This window comes from Melanotaenia boesemani, chromosome 1, assembly GCF_017639745.1.
Source record: "Melanotaenia boesemani isolate fMelBoe1 chromosome 1, fMelBoe1.pri, whole genome shotgun sequence".
NCBI lineage: Eukaryota > Metazoa > Chordata > Actinopteri > Atheriniformes > Melanotaeniidae > Melanotaenia > Melanotaenia boesemani.
Window position 1 is genome coordinate 15,971,857 of NC_055682.1, and position 14,679 is coordinate 15,986,535.

The 14,679-nt window shown below is 39.5% G+C and overlaps 1 protein-coding gene across 4 annotated transcripts in view; it reads right to left on the minus strand.

The window, feature by feature from the left end:
• Positions 1-449: 449 nt before the first annotated feature.
• The window catches only part of pcdh17 (protocadherin 17), a 57,932-nt gene continuing 43,702 nt past the window's right edge, over positions 450-14,679 (minus strand). For 2 of the 4 annotated variants that reach the window (XM_041990010.1, XM_041990001.1), the window contains exon 5: positions 450-5,264. In XM_041990010.1, coding sequence (XP_041845944.1) covers positions 4,567-5,264 — 698 coding nt within the window. In that variant the 3' untranslated portion in view covers positions 450-4,566. Of the gene's footprint in view, positions 5,265-12,873; positions 12,931-13,019; positions 13,131-14,679 lie in introns of those variants that run through there. The other 2 variants (XM_041990019.1, XM_041990026.1) reach the window with 2 other exon arrangements.

A 14,679-nucleotide genomic window follows, 5' to 3' on the forward strand; every position in this document is an offset into this window, starting at 1 on the left:
GTAGAATGCAAAATCTTATCCGAGAAGCATTAGTACACATAATTTCAAGCGCCAATTTATTTGCCTCTGAGCAATTAGAAAAAAAAAAAAGCATGAGCAGTAATCTTGTGTGGCAAAAAATGTGAACTAATGTGATGAAGGGAGAATCATTTGCCCAAAGCAAGTAAGTGGAAGTGCGTGTATGCATGCTCTGACTGGATGTGCCTGCATATGTGCATTTAATTGCAACTGAAAATATTTTCCAACTCGTTTTTATCTTTTCAAAAGTAAACTGGCACTTGGAAAGTAAACAATACAATCCTATTTGACAAGGAAAAATTGGCTGTGTAGATGCTTGAGGGGGAACAGAAGTATCGGGTGTGTGCGGTTATCTCTGGGGAGGAGAGAAATTAAATCAGAGCCATGACTAACCATCCCTCAACCAACTCATACAAGGACAAGAGCAAACGTTATTAGTAATTGCTTTTTTATTTTATCTTTTTATTTTTTTTTTTCAGATAGATCACAATGAACACAGCCTTTAGACAGTAGCAGTTGAAATAATCCATACAAATGAATGTTTCTGGTCTTTTCACCAGTTGCCCATTGTAGCATGAAGTCCTATGCTATCAGTGTGGGCCTGGGGGTGTGGGGACAACACTGACAAACACGGGGTGCTTGCATTAACTAACCCAAAAAGGCATATTGTTTCTCTATGTGTGTGTGTTTGTGTGAGAAGCAGTGACTGAGTCTGTGTGCACTTGCATCAGTGTGAGTAATAGACCAGAGGTGGTTAGTCACATTCAACAAGGCCCTTTTCTAATCACTTGGTAAAGCCAGCAGTCTCAAGTGGGCAAAAATATCCCACTCTAGGCTTGAGTAATGCACTGCCAACAGTGTATGATGCCAGAGTGTAATTAGACAATAACGAGAGGCCTCACATTGCGCTCAATCTCTAAACTTTGGAGGCCAAACTATGTGTTGGCCTCAACAGCAGCGTCTGCTCTATTAAACAGCAAATAGCCTGAGAAAGGGGCCATGGCTTTAGAGAATTCCTTCTATCCACTGGACCCAGCTCATTTCCTTACGCTCAGCTTGTGAGTGCGCAAACGGTGGCCGAGCCCAGGGAGTACCATAAGAGGGGACAGCGCTTTGAATTGTGACAGTGACCGTTTTGCGGCAGCCAGGCTTGGAGTGAAATGACTAAATCCTGGGTTGACCTTCTGGTAATTAATGTTAAAAATTAAAAAGAGGAACTCAGCATGAGGTTTAACGCGAGTTGGAATGAAATCTACAGGAAACAGAAATTGAATATGAAAGGAATTGTTTTGTCAAACAATAAGGGCATGAAAGGAAATCAAGCACACGCACACAGAACAGTGCAGAAATTGCCTGTTGTAGCAAGAATAAATGAAATAAAAAGAAAATAAACCATGAAGACAAGTGTGGAAGAGTCACATTTGTCTTGGTAGTGTTTTACGCTCTCTTTCAGCCTTTATTTTCATGGGTTATGAATTTAAATGAAAGGCAGTGAGTTGCTGAAATGCCTTGGTGTTTTTTGCGAGTGTGCGCAGCAGCATTTCCGTTAGGATCAAAGCTGCAATGCGCACTTCGAGCAGCATATTTAACCGTTTGTACTGTTTTTATGATGAGAATGTGAGGTTTGCTTGATTCATCCAGATATTTGAGATATGCTGGAAAAAAATTTAATTTAAAAGAAACTATAAATATTTTCCTCCTTCCTCAAAACCTCCAAGACATCTCTAAAAACAGCTTCTGCCATCTCCATGGAAAAAAAAGCAACAGTAAGCTTAAACCCAATACTTTGCAAATGAAAGAGAGAAGAAAAGGCAGCTGTTACTTTGCCCCTCTGAGGCGAAAGAGCAAACAGCTAAAGTAGAATAAAAGTAAGCAAATGAATAACAAAAATAAAACATGAGGCTTAAAAGATACAAAAGGGAAGACTGACAGGAGAATGTAGAAACATAGAGCTAAACAAGAAAAAAAAGGGAAATGCAAGCACACTTAGATGTTATATGTCTACAAGACAGAATATGTCATATTCGTTGTTAAAATTCCAGCTCAGCCAGGTCCGGCAGCCACGGACAGAAGTCACTGTTCCCTCTCATGACTGCATGTTACATACATTTGGTGATTGTGGTCACATTTTCCAAAACACTTCTAATCTAGTAGCCTACTGTTCTGCTTATTTTACTGTCAGAGATTATTAGAAAAAGCACCTCCTACTATTATTTCAGAGTGGCCGAAATGTGCCAAAATTTTCAAAAAATAAATGTCTGTATCATCATTTTTTAAGAAAGCCTGAATGTGAAGACACCTGGTTACATAAACCAAGTACCTAAACAGCTAAGACATCAAATCCAAAATAACTTCAGATAGAATTTTTGATGTCAAGTTTCTCTGCAAAGTATGAGAATTCAAACATGTATTGAGGAGTACATACATAAACAACACAGACTGCTGAAAAGAACCTCTTCTGGTCCTTTATAGAAAATGCACATTCTGGTGGACCAGGGCTTTATAAGCAGTCACAAAGCTCCACAGATACAACAAGCTCTCTGCAGAGACAGTAAGGCAGTTTTATGATCACCAAGGAAACCACTCCACTTTCCATATGGCAGGTTTCTTTTTTTTCTGGGTTCATTTTTTTGGAAAGGAAGTAAAAATATAATGTAAAAAAAAAAGAAAAAAAAATCTCAGATTAGTTGTAAAAGAAAAATTAGCTGCCCCATTAAAAATTTGCCCAGTAAAAAATATTCAAATATTTAAACTGTTTCCTTGTGGTTGTTGCTTTTGTTGTTGTTTTGAATTGTATTCTAGATCAGCTGGCTCATTAAGCTTTTAACAGTTATTGTATTTGATCCAGCTGGATCTCAGGGTAAAAAGAGGCGACATCTCAAAAGCACTGAAGCCAGCCTGCAAAGATGCAGAATTAGAGATGAAAAAAGGGAAACACCAAAAAAAAAAACAAAAAAAAAAAAAAAAAACAAAAACAAAAAAAAAAAAACCCCAAACTAAAGCAAACTCACAGAGTTCGACAGCTACTAAGGCAACTTTTGCCAAATACAAGCCCATGTATATTGCAACACAACAATATATTAATTTAATAAAATACACAATATAGCTTTTGTACACATAACAATTTGGCTCAAATGCACAGAAATTGCAGTAAAATCAATAAAAAATATGTCCGTTTTTTTTATGTAAACACATCTAGATTGGATACATATACACATATAATGATATTATGTATAGTGATAATGTGAAGGGACATTTTCTTGTTTATTCATATTTCTGGATATTTGTTTTTGAAACAATGGCAGTGTCCTTTGCAGTTCTTTGAGTTAATACCCCACACTTGACCTTAACTCCAGGACACCTTTTTTCTTGAGATTCCTCATTTCTTTTCTTTTTTTTTTAGAAAATGTATAAATATTCTGTTAATATTTGGACACTATACATGGATTCATACATACAGTCATCTATATAATTATATAGATATCATCTTTTCACAGCTGAGGAAAAATGTCCCTTTTTATACACATTGTGGTTGCCTTAAGGCATAGTCACACACATGATAATTCACTGTACACAAGGGACTAAAAGCTGATGGTATACATGTATAAGACAATTCCATAGATGGATAATTGTGGGTAAGCATTCTTGTGTGTGTGTGTGTGTGTGTGTGTGTGTGTGTGTGTGTGTGTGTGTGTGTGTGTGTGTGTGGTGGGCAATCAGTGCATATGAGTATGTCAGCATATGTATCTGCAAAGTGTAGAGCACATGTGTAGTCGGTGCGTGCAACTACACTGCTCAGCAACATGAACATTTAAATAGAGGTGTGAGACAGACACAGCTTACACATGTAGCTACAAATGACAGGTGAAACATGGTTACACTGTTAATAATCCTCCTCCAGTGGAGAGCAGAAGCAGCTCCAACTCTAGTTCCATTACAAACGTTCTGGTACAGGTCTGGTCCGTCACTCTGCCTGCCAGTACAGTAAATTCAGAAAAAGATACGGTTGCATTGTGTATTTTGGCCTTTCACTGTCCCAATAGATAAGCGTTTTTCACTGTTTCTGCATCGATTGTCGTGTCTGACCACAAGTAGTCCTTTTCCATTTAGTTTCAATGTCCATCACACATAACAGAAATCCACCTACACACATTTAGATATGTAGGATTTCACGAGAGACCATGAACAACACACGTATGAGCTGGTGGGCACTTAGATAAGAGCTTGCGAGGTGCCAGAGGCAGAAACCTCTGCAATTTGCTTAAGAATTCAAAACAAAAACTATAAATTCAGAAGTAATCAGATGTCAGTTCATTTTTGTTGGTAGGGGTCTTACAGCACCAGAAGTGGTGCTACATGACTGACATGATACATGTTTTGTCCAGTGTTGGTACTTTTCTACAACAAATACAGTGAAAAGAGCCCCAGTCATTAGAGCCATTTAACCTTTTCAATTTGTTTTGGTGACAGTTTTGGCACAAGAGTTTTTGGAATAGCATCCTACTCCTCTCTCTACCTTCCTACTTCTTTCTGCTGCAGTCCTTTGTGTCACTTCCTGAGTGTGCCAGTAGCCTCATTTCCTCTGCAGTCCTGCAATAGTTTGTCGATGTCCCTCACCACCTGGTCAGCGTCCATTCCATCGCGGGTTGCGTCTGGCTCCACCTGCTCCAAGACACACTCCATTTCACCTGCTGCCTCCTGACTGATCCTGGAGCGAGCCTCTGCAAGCACCTTGGCCACTGGGTCTGAGGGGGGCAAGGATGGGTAACCCCCTTGGTCTCTGGTTTGTTTGGTTGGGGACAAGTACTGACCATCAGGAGGCCCGTAGTGATTAGAGCAGGAGGCAGGGGGAGGTTTGCCCTCAGCCCCATCTGCTGGGCTTTTCACTGAGGAGCAGGGGGACATAGTGGAGCAGCCCTTGGTAGGACTGCTGGACGCTGAGGGTACCTCTTGGAGAAGTGGGCTGAGGGCACGTTTTGCTTTCAGGTAGGGCTTGACATTGGCAACCAGGATGGTGTGATCTCGCCTCTCTTTGCCAAAAGTGCAGAATGTTTTCTTGCCATTGGGGTTTACAGTTTCATAGGTCTCTGTCTCGGGAACAGTCTCCATTCCAGCTGGCACGAACATGTTGTTGCGGTAGTCAATGCCCTCCGCCTGGTTTCCACCAGCAGGGAACTGAGGCATCCAGCAGCGGTCAGAATGACCCAGTACTCTGCACTCCTCTGTACAATTCACACAATCCTCATCTGTAGAAACAAAGAAAGAGGATGAAAGAAGAGAAAAGTGATATTTTAGTCAGTAGTGTGTATAAAGTAGAAAAAACACCACACAGTGAGAGGGTAATTGAATCATACTTCTATTATGAAATTGAACTGAACTGTAGAAGGAGCTGGAGCTTTACATTAGCGAGGTAGAAAAAAAAACCTACAGAGTTTAAGTAAAAAAGGAACACCCTGCTAAGGATGCCCCTCTCTTACCACACGTATAAACACATGCCCATGCACACGCGTACATGTGCATGGCTTTCCAAAAGGACAGGGTGACACCTGCTTGCATTTTCCAAAGCCCTGATCAAGGGGATGGCAGAGCATACAGAAAAGATGGGGAGGGAGCAGGAGAAAAACAACAACGGTTGAGGTTTGGCAAAGGCATAGTGCCGTTATCATAAATTCATGTCAGTGGGCTTTGAAGCCCTCCCTAGATAGAGAGGCTCTGCCAAATGGCTTGTGCTTCTTCCCCGTGTGTTTGTGCCTGTTTATTTGTTGTTGCCGTGTGCCTGCACATGTGTGTATGAGAGCGTGTGTTCTCTTCTTTCATCTCTATTCAGAAGGATGCACATTCTGGCTGATTATGGGAGTGTTCATGCCTGTGTCAAATGGTTCCAGAACTTGGTTTAAAAAAATAACAATAAAATAGAAAAAAAAAACATATTTTTTCCCCTCTTCCTGGAAGTGAAGGGAGAAATTGTGGGGCAAAGAAAGAAAGAATGGGAAAAAAAGCATCTATTGTCCTATAAATTGATTTTTTTTTCTTCTTTTTACAGTTTTTGAGTGGGATGAAATCAAGAGAGAACACAAAAAGACAGGACTGTATATATAAACTATATAAACTTAAATCATCTTCAGCCACACATCTAATATGCATCTAATATGTAATATATGGTTAGTTAAGTTCAAGTTCAACTCTGTTATATATATATATATATATATATATATATAAAACAACATATGACTTCAAACTGTTTTCTTCAGCTTTGTTTGGAAGGCAACTTTTAATGGAGTTAGAATGAGGCAATTCAGAGCTCTGCATTTCCACTATTATGCTCAACTAAATACGGGAGGACAGCATTACTGTTAGGGGCTCTAAAGATACTCCATCAATTCCATTATGCAATACATGAACCTCTACAGCATGGTGAGAGTGCTGCCTTAAAGACCACAAACTTGGGACTAATACAATCTTGCGTTGATGCGAATGAGCAGGCAGAGTTGGATGTGCTTGAGTGCACTTGGCTTGGCTGTCTTTACTGTGTTATGGGTCAGCAGCCTGGATTCCTGAGAGACTGCCCTTCTAAGCTGTAGAGATGAGCTTAACACTTCACAAATGTTTGAAGAAGCCAAACAGCGCTGGCAAGGAGAGCCTGGCATTTCCCATGTCAAGGCAGTCATCTGAGGAGGAAAAAGGTGAGCTGGGAAGCAGAGGACCAATTTGGAATAGACTACATTTAATAGTGTAGAGGTGCATGTGTGTATGCTTGTGTTTGTCCAAAAACATGTCAAAGCATGGAGATTGATGATTTAGTGGAAAGATTTTACATAAAAAAAACAGACCTGAATACAGTTTCTTACCGAAACACACTATTGCTGTAATCCATCACTCAGGTTCAAAATGTGGAACTGACATCTAACCACGCTTACCCGTTGACAACCACTGTTGTTCACACACACAGCTTGCATGAATTTCACACACAAACAATAAACTCGGTCCCTACAATGTCTTCATGCTCTTAGAGGCGATTGACCATTCACCATGTGCATATTAAAGCATAAATAATCCATGCAGACACATTTCCCACTATTTAGTTGGAAGAAACCTCTGATAGATTATTCATGTCTCTGCTGCACGTACAACCTTGAGGCGTTCTCCTCATATCTACGGCTAACAATATGACATATGAGAGCAGGGGTGACATTCATCTCCCTCTCTCGGTTTCTTCGCAATGGCTCCAGCAGCTCTCTGGGATGGGCAGAGGCCTCCACCAAGGACACATTTGCCTGTGATGATGGGCTACCAGGTGTGAGCTCTGTCTCTCCCTCTCCAGTTTCTCAATACGGCGTATTGTCCAAGATAAATTATGTTAGGAGATAAATTAAAACATACCATCATTTGTCATAATTTGATTCACCTCTTGGCCAATGATTGGATTCAGTATGATGATGAATCAGATTAATAATGTTATGTCCTAACTGAGCATCAGAATGAGGATGGATACCGTCTTTTTAAAAAAATGTATACCCATTAATTAAAGAAAAGAGTCATGCGAACACTTTAGCTTTATTACTTAAGAGCTTTGGAGTTTGTGTTGAAAACTACAGCTATTATTAAAAGTTTTAGAGAGGGGAGTCTTTTGGTCATTTCTTATTCTTTTCTCACGCAGTGCACAGCTGCTGTCTGGATAACGAACCATAAAAACAACGCTGTGCATGTGCAAAAAGCTCATTCATGCTACTCATTCCTCTCTGCCAGTGAATGTACAAGAGGAGCAGCAGAGAGATGTTTTGCTACATTTGTCACACAGTGTTTTTTTCCCTTCTGAAAGGGTGTCTGAAAAGACAAAGCCACTAAGTTGGTAACTGTGAGCGTAGTGAAGCATGACGTTCAATGTTGTGAGTGAGAAGGATGTCAAACAGGAAAAAACAAAAGTAAATACTTAATTTTTTTTAAAAGAAATATCTGAAATTGAAAACCAAACGTCTTTATGAGAAATCTGCTCATCCTCTCCAGTAAACATTGTGCTTTTTAAAAATCTTCAGAATAACACTCACCGGCCACTTTATTAGGTAGACCTTGCTAGTATTGGGTTTGACCCTCTTTCTCCTTCAGAACTGCCTTAATTCTTCATTCAGAAGGATTTTGGAAACATTCCTCAAAAGTTTTGTCCATATTGAAAGCAAAGCATCACACAGTTGATGCAGATCTTTCATCTGGACATCCATGATGAGATTCTCCTGTTTTGCCACATCTCAAAGGTGCTCTATTGGTTTGAGATCCGATGACTGTGGAGGTTACTGGAGTACAGTAAACTCATTGGCATGTTTAAGAAACCAGCTTGAGATGATCTGAGCTTTATGACATGGTGGATTATACTGCTGGAAGTAGCTATTGACAGACAGATACACTGTGGTCATAAATAATCAGGCAGGCTGTAGCAATTAAACAATATTCAGTTGGTACTAAGGAGCCTATAGTGTACCAAGAAATTATCCTCTGCACTATTACACCACCACCATCAGCTGATACAAAGCAGGATGGATTCATGTTGTCATGTTGTTTACGCCAAAACACTGACCCTTCCATTTGAATGTTTCAGCTGAAATCAAGTCTCATCAGACCAGGAATTGTCCAATTTTAGTTAGCTTCTGCAAATTGTTGCCTCAGTTTCCTGTTCTTAGCTGACAGGAGTGAAACATGGTGTGTTATTCTACTGCTGTAGCGCATCTGCTTCAAGGTTGGACATGTTGTGAGTTGGTATTACCAGAAATGGCATTCTGCATACCTTGGTTGCAAACAGTGGTTGAGTTACTGTTGCCTTTCTATCGTCTCCGACCAATCTGCCCATTCTCCTCTGACCTCTGACATCAACAAGGCATTTCCATCTAGACAACCATGGCTCCCTGGATAATATCTCTTTTTCAGACAATTCTCTGTAAATTCTAAAGATGGCTGTGCATGAAAATCCCAGTAGATCATCATTTTGTGAAATACTTGGAACAGCCCATCTGGCAGAAACAACCATGCCACATTCAAAGTCTTCCTCATTCTGATGCTCAGTTTGAACATCAGCAAGTTGTCTGACCATATCTACATGCCTAAATGCATTGAGTTGCTGGCATGTGATTGGCTGATTATGTATTTGGGTTAACAAGTAATTAAACAGGTGTACTTAATAAAACAACCAGTGGGTGTATTTCTTACCTGTAAACTTTGAAGAAAACTTAAATTTGAAACTCTCAAAGAAAGGATTTTTGACTCTGATGTCAGGTGGCAAGAAAATGTGCTTTAAAAATCCTCAACTGTCATCTAAAACAACAGTTACCGAAACATCTCAGAACTACGGGGAAAGGTACGGTTCAGCCTAAGCTTTAAGCAACCTGTCAGTGAAACACTGATCGAATTGGCTGATCACGAGTCAACAACAGCTGATGTTTCTATTTTTGCAGCTCTACCAAAGACACTTGACCCAAATCCCTGATTGAAATCAAGTATTGCACCTCCAGTGTCAACAAAAAAGGTTTAATTAAACTCCATATGCTCTTCTGTACTTGTGGATGCTTTCTTAACAGCAAGCAGCCAGATTTATCTTACTACCTCTGGCAGGGTTAATTGCCTTGCTTGAGGGCAGATTTTCAAGACTTGGTAACAATGACTTAGATAGGACAGCTCTGTAGCCGGCAGTTATCTTTAATGCTAAGAGCGCATGAAACCGATATTAAAGCACCAGAGGGAGAAATCTGAAGTAGCTGCAGTAAGAAATCTTTAAGTAGGAGCTAAAGGACACAGTGTCAAAGGAATCTACTATTTTATAAAAACCTTTAATTCTGCTACAAAGATGGATCATATGCAAGTAATCATTTACTATATTTGTCGGGATTATGTATTAACTGTACTTTGAAGTAAAACTAAGAAGGAGATAGGCAAGTAAAAATAAATGAAGGATTAATTACTAATTCCTGTCTGTATAAAATTAAGCGCACACGCAAAATTTTAAACGTGGCTTTAACATGTCTGAGACGGATCTTGTGGAATAGATTTTGGGTTAAAAAAATGTATCATTTTAATGAGTATTTGTGTTTAATTGCAGATTGGAGCATCAAAAACAAAATATATGCATGATGTGTCATAACACAGAGGGCGTAATAAGCAGTCAGAATATACTGGTATCTATTGTGCATTTAAACTACATAGAAATAGCTGCACATTTCTGGAGAGGTCATATACTGGTCACCAATACATGAAATCAAAACAACAACAACCATGGAAATTTAAAACATATCTTATTTCAGTTGGATTGAACCAGTATCAAGGGCCTTCAAAATAAAAGAACAGACTGGAAAAAGGATGCATATGCATTATCTAAATATTAACTCTCACAGATATCCAATAGTCTAAAATAACATTAATAAATGCAGAAAAGAGAAAGAAGTTTGTAACTAAACAAAGAGAACCACTCATTTGTGGGTCAAACTGTTGTTTACCAAACTATCTCACAGTCATTAGACTCCAGCCTCCATCTTAGCCTTGCTAGGGAATGGCTCCAATATTCCAGTTTTTCCATCCAGGAGAAGTCATTTACTAAATTAACATTTTGATACTAAAGGCAAGACCACAACATTGCATGTAAGTGTGCAGGAAGGATCAGCACTGACGAACACCAAGCTGCTGATCATATTTATTAAAATTACAAGCATTTTTTTTATCTGTTTTTGGTTTTGCAGAGTGGAAATTAACAGTATGGTGTGTGAAATGTATACATTAAAACCTGTAAGTGTAAAAGTGCTCTTGTGTGTCAGTGTGTCATAAAGCATGGTGTGATTTCCCTAAACAGCCTTTTCTCCCTCCTGACGCCTGCCCCCCCTCCAGCCCTACATGCCCATCCCTCCTCACTTTATTACCCAGCCTTGTGATTAATGTCCCTCTGTCACACGCTGTGGTTCGCAGGAAGGGAGGGATCAACCAGCAGAGTGTTGTACTCACACACTAATATTAGCAAAACAATGACAACAAGCTGAACATTGGGCAAACCAATGCAGGCGTAACATGCTGCCTAAGTTTAAAAATTTGGTAAAAGTCTCCAAACAGCTCTCAGTAGCGGTGAATCATTTCACATCATGTACACCTGGGTAGTCATTAGACAGCTCTGTGAGCTACTCAAGTAGCCTCGGAGACCGGAGGATGATCTGAGATAATGTGTGAGAGCATTGAGGTTGTGCTGCGGTGGATATCCCCCAACCCACCCAAGGTGGACAGGAGGAGTGGCAGCTGACGAATTGAGCAGAGCATCTGTGACAGACCATGAGTGCACCTGTTCACTTGAGGGAGCTCACGGTGTGTGTCTACGTGTGCATGTGTGTTATTTTGTTTTTAATCTCCTTTCCTACTGCTATCTAGCCCAACTGATCCACGCAACCCCCCTCCCCTCCCACCTTTCTCTGAGCTTTCTCAGCCAATCAGGTTAATAAAATATTTGAACTGCACAGATGAGAGAGTCTCCACTCTGGCTGAGACAAATGTTTAGCAAATATCTTGTGACTTTTCAGGTAGCTGCTCTACAAAACAATACTGGACTTGGATAACAATGAAAAGAATTGAGCATCAAAATGTCACATTACCTTATTAAAGGATCTCATATGCTGATTTATTGTTTAACTGGATGACGTTTGAAGTCTTTTAGAGAAACGTTTAAAAACATTACTTTTTTTTATACTGTACAATCTAATATTTTTTCTTTTAAGATAAAACCTTTGTTTTCTCTCCCAGTGTGTTCTGAATTCTCAGCTTATTGGTCAGAAATTGTGAAAACAGCTGCTCATTTTTTTTCTTGAGGTGTGCCTGAACAAGCAACAGCAACAGAAATTATGCAAATGTGTTTCAAAGTAATGTTATTAAGTAATGGGAGAGAAGCCTGGACTAATATTGTGTTCCAAACCGCTCAGGAGTGGTGTCTTCTCCTTCATGATAGAACTTTGGTTTTGTTGCTTTGCAAGCTAACTTTAAGAAGATGAGGCACAAACTCACAAAATTCTAAGAATTAGATAACAAATATCAAAGGAGAGCTTCAGTTGAGCTAGATCTTAATGCTGATGCTTTTTAAGTTTGTGGAAGCAAATTTAAACCAAACCAATTATTCATAGACAAGAGGCTGGTTTATTGTTCTGTAAGGACAGCATAACTGTTGTTTTCAGGTGTTACATGAGTGATTTTCTACATGTGTTTTGATTTTGAAAGAGCGTCAAATGGGTTTATTGGTGACCAATGTATGGCCCCCGCATTCTATGCCTTGTATCCAGAAATGTGCAGGGCAGGTTGGCTGCTGTCTACAGACCTGTTTTGCCAACATTATTCCAAGAGGTTGCAGTACAGTTGTATTTCCATGAAACTGCTCTATTTGGTTTTTTCATCACAGTTTGCTGTGGGACTTGTGTTACATGCTGGTTTACTGCTCTGCTTGAATGTGCAAACAAAAGTAAATTGAGCCCATGATTTGATTTTAAAATGGTTATGCAGAGCAAGCTGGAGGTTCATATGCATTTTTTTCCTTCTCATCATCCACACTCCTGTTGATCTGACATCTAAAACATCAGATCTCATCAGAACTTAAACAAATACAAAATATTGGTAAGTATACAATTATTAATTCAACGTTCTGCCATAAGTGAAGTAGATTACTTGGCAGAATAAGAAGAAAACTGTATCTAGTGTGATAGATTTTAGTACAGTGGGAGGGAGGAGAATACCATTGCATAGCTGGAAATGCTTGGCAGCAGTGGCAGGGCGCAGTGATAGCTGGCGATGCACAGACTGAATCAAGGACGTGTTATCTTAGGATCAAACACGCCCTCTCTTCAGGCATTTCCCCACAAACTGCAGGCCCCTCTGTCAGCTAATGCCCGGCTAAGTTGCTCAGAGAACACCCTGAGGAGAAAGTGTTTTTGCATAGGAGAGAGAATGACCAAAACCAGGCGGAGTGAAAGCTCACATTCAAACAAAAACAAACTCACAACATCAATGATGAGCAAGCATTGCTGTGTGCTGTGTGGGTGGAAGGAAGTCTGTGTCTTGTAGGGGTGATGGGCATCTGGGCAGCCAGCTTAATGTCCTCATACAGCACTTTCCTGTTAACACAAAGCAATGGCAAGGCATCCTAAAATACAGGATGGTGTCTTTAAAAATACCCATTACCTGCCTTGTTACATAAGAGCCAACACATGTGGCTGCATGTGTTTATTTGTGCACCTGTGTACTTGTTGCCTGTTTGTCTCTGAATGGATTGTGCACTTTTTCTGCAGTTAGAGCACATATTAATAGTTTGTTTAATTAACCTTATCTATACACACTCATTCCAAACACAAATAGCTTTTCCTGGCAATCAGTGTTTTCACTGATGAGGCAAGTGCTCAATAATCATCTCAATAATGCAAAATTCCTACTATCTTTTACCGTTAAAGTCAGCCTGCAGACAGTTGTGGAAAAAAGATCTTAACGCTTCTCTTTTACAAGCTGACAATCAAACCTGATGTCAGGAAAAAAAATCCAGACAAACAGGTTTAACAGTAATAAACGGCCATGGGAATGCATCGAATGCTAAAAAGTGCTGAGAACAAGTAAACTGATGTTAATCTGTAACGACATTTTGTGACATGTGACTACTATCCCACTTCTAAATGTTTTTTTTATCTTTTTGTGAGGAGAAAAGAGAACATGGCTCCTAAAAAAAACAAATAAAAAAAAACAATGAACCACACAATAAACAAAGACAAAAAAAAGAAGCTGTTTTATGCAAAGAGCAGCTGTGAGCCTTCACTCTTGACAGCAGTCAGAAGCACTCAATAAATATTGCAAGGTTAGTTGTAGGAGATCTTTGCTTTAGCCAATCAAAACACCTGAGCCTCTTTTCCAACCTGCGACTTAAGACCTTCTATAATTCACATTTCCTCTAGTTATAGATTGCTCTTTCTTTCACCCCTAAAGTGTTTTAATGGTGGAGCATTTGCAAGGGAGCAGCCACAGGCGAGCTATTAGATATAGATGTCTAAGAAGAGTGCAGCACAACATCATTCCTGCTGTCATCAAGCTATTTATACTCAGCATAGTTTGGTAATATATATGATCTCATATAAATATATTACATTTGTTTTTAGAATACCAGTGTATTCTTAGCACAGGTAGTAAACTTGAAACTAGAAAGCATTAATGCATGTAGTTCACTGTGAATTAAAGCTTTGAAATTTCCCTTTAAATGGAGTTTTATGGATATTTTAGTTGTCCCCAGCACCGGGTGAACTTTCAGCTGATTTCTGGATTTACTCTCAATTGCATCCACTTTCAATTTAATCCCACTGACTTTCCAATGTTGGGATCAGAACTGTGGAGAGTCTGTGACATCTGTTGCAGGTCTCTTTGTTCTTCTCATTGCAGAAGATAGCTCTATGTGAGCCTTTGGCTGTGTGTTTGGGGTCACTGTTGAATTTGGGACCAAATCGGATGCCTGCCTGATGGTGCTGGATACTGAGTAAGAATCAAAGCCTTTAAATCAACTAAAATTGCATTGCAATTTAAATGAACTTTTGCTGTGGATAAAACATGTTAGGCACATTCACAGATGAGGAGATAAACTTATGTAGCTCATATGCAAACAGAAATGAAATACAAAGAAGAATGTGA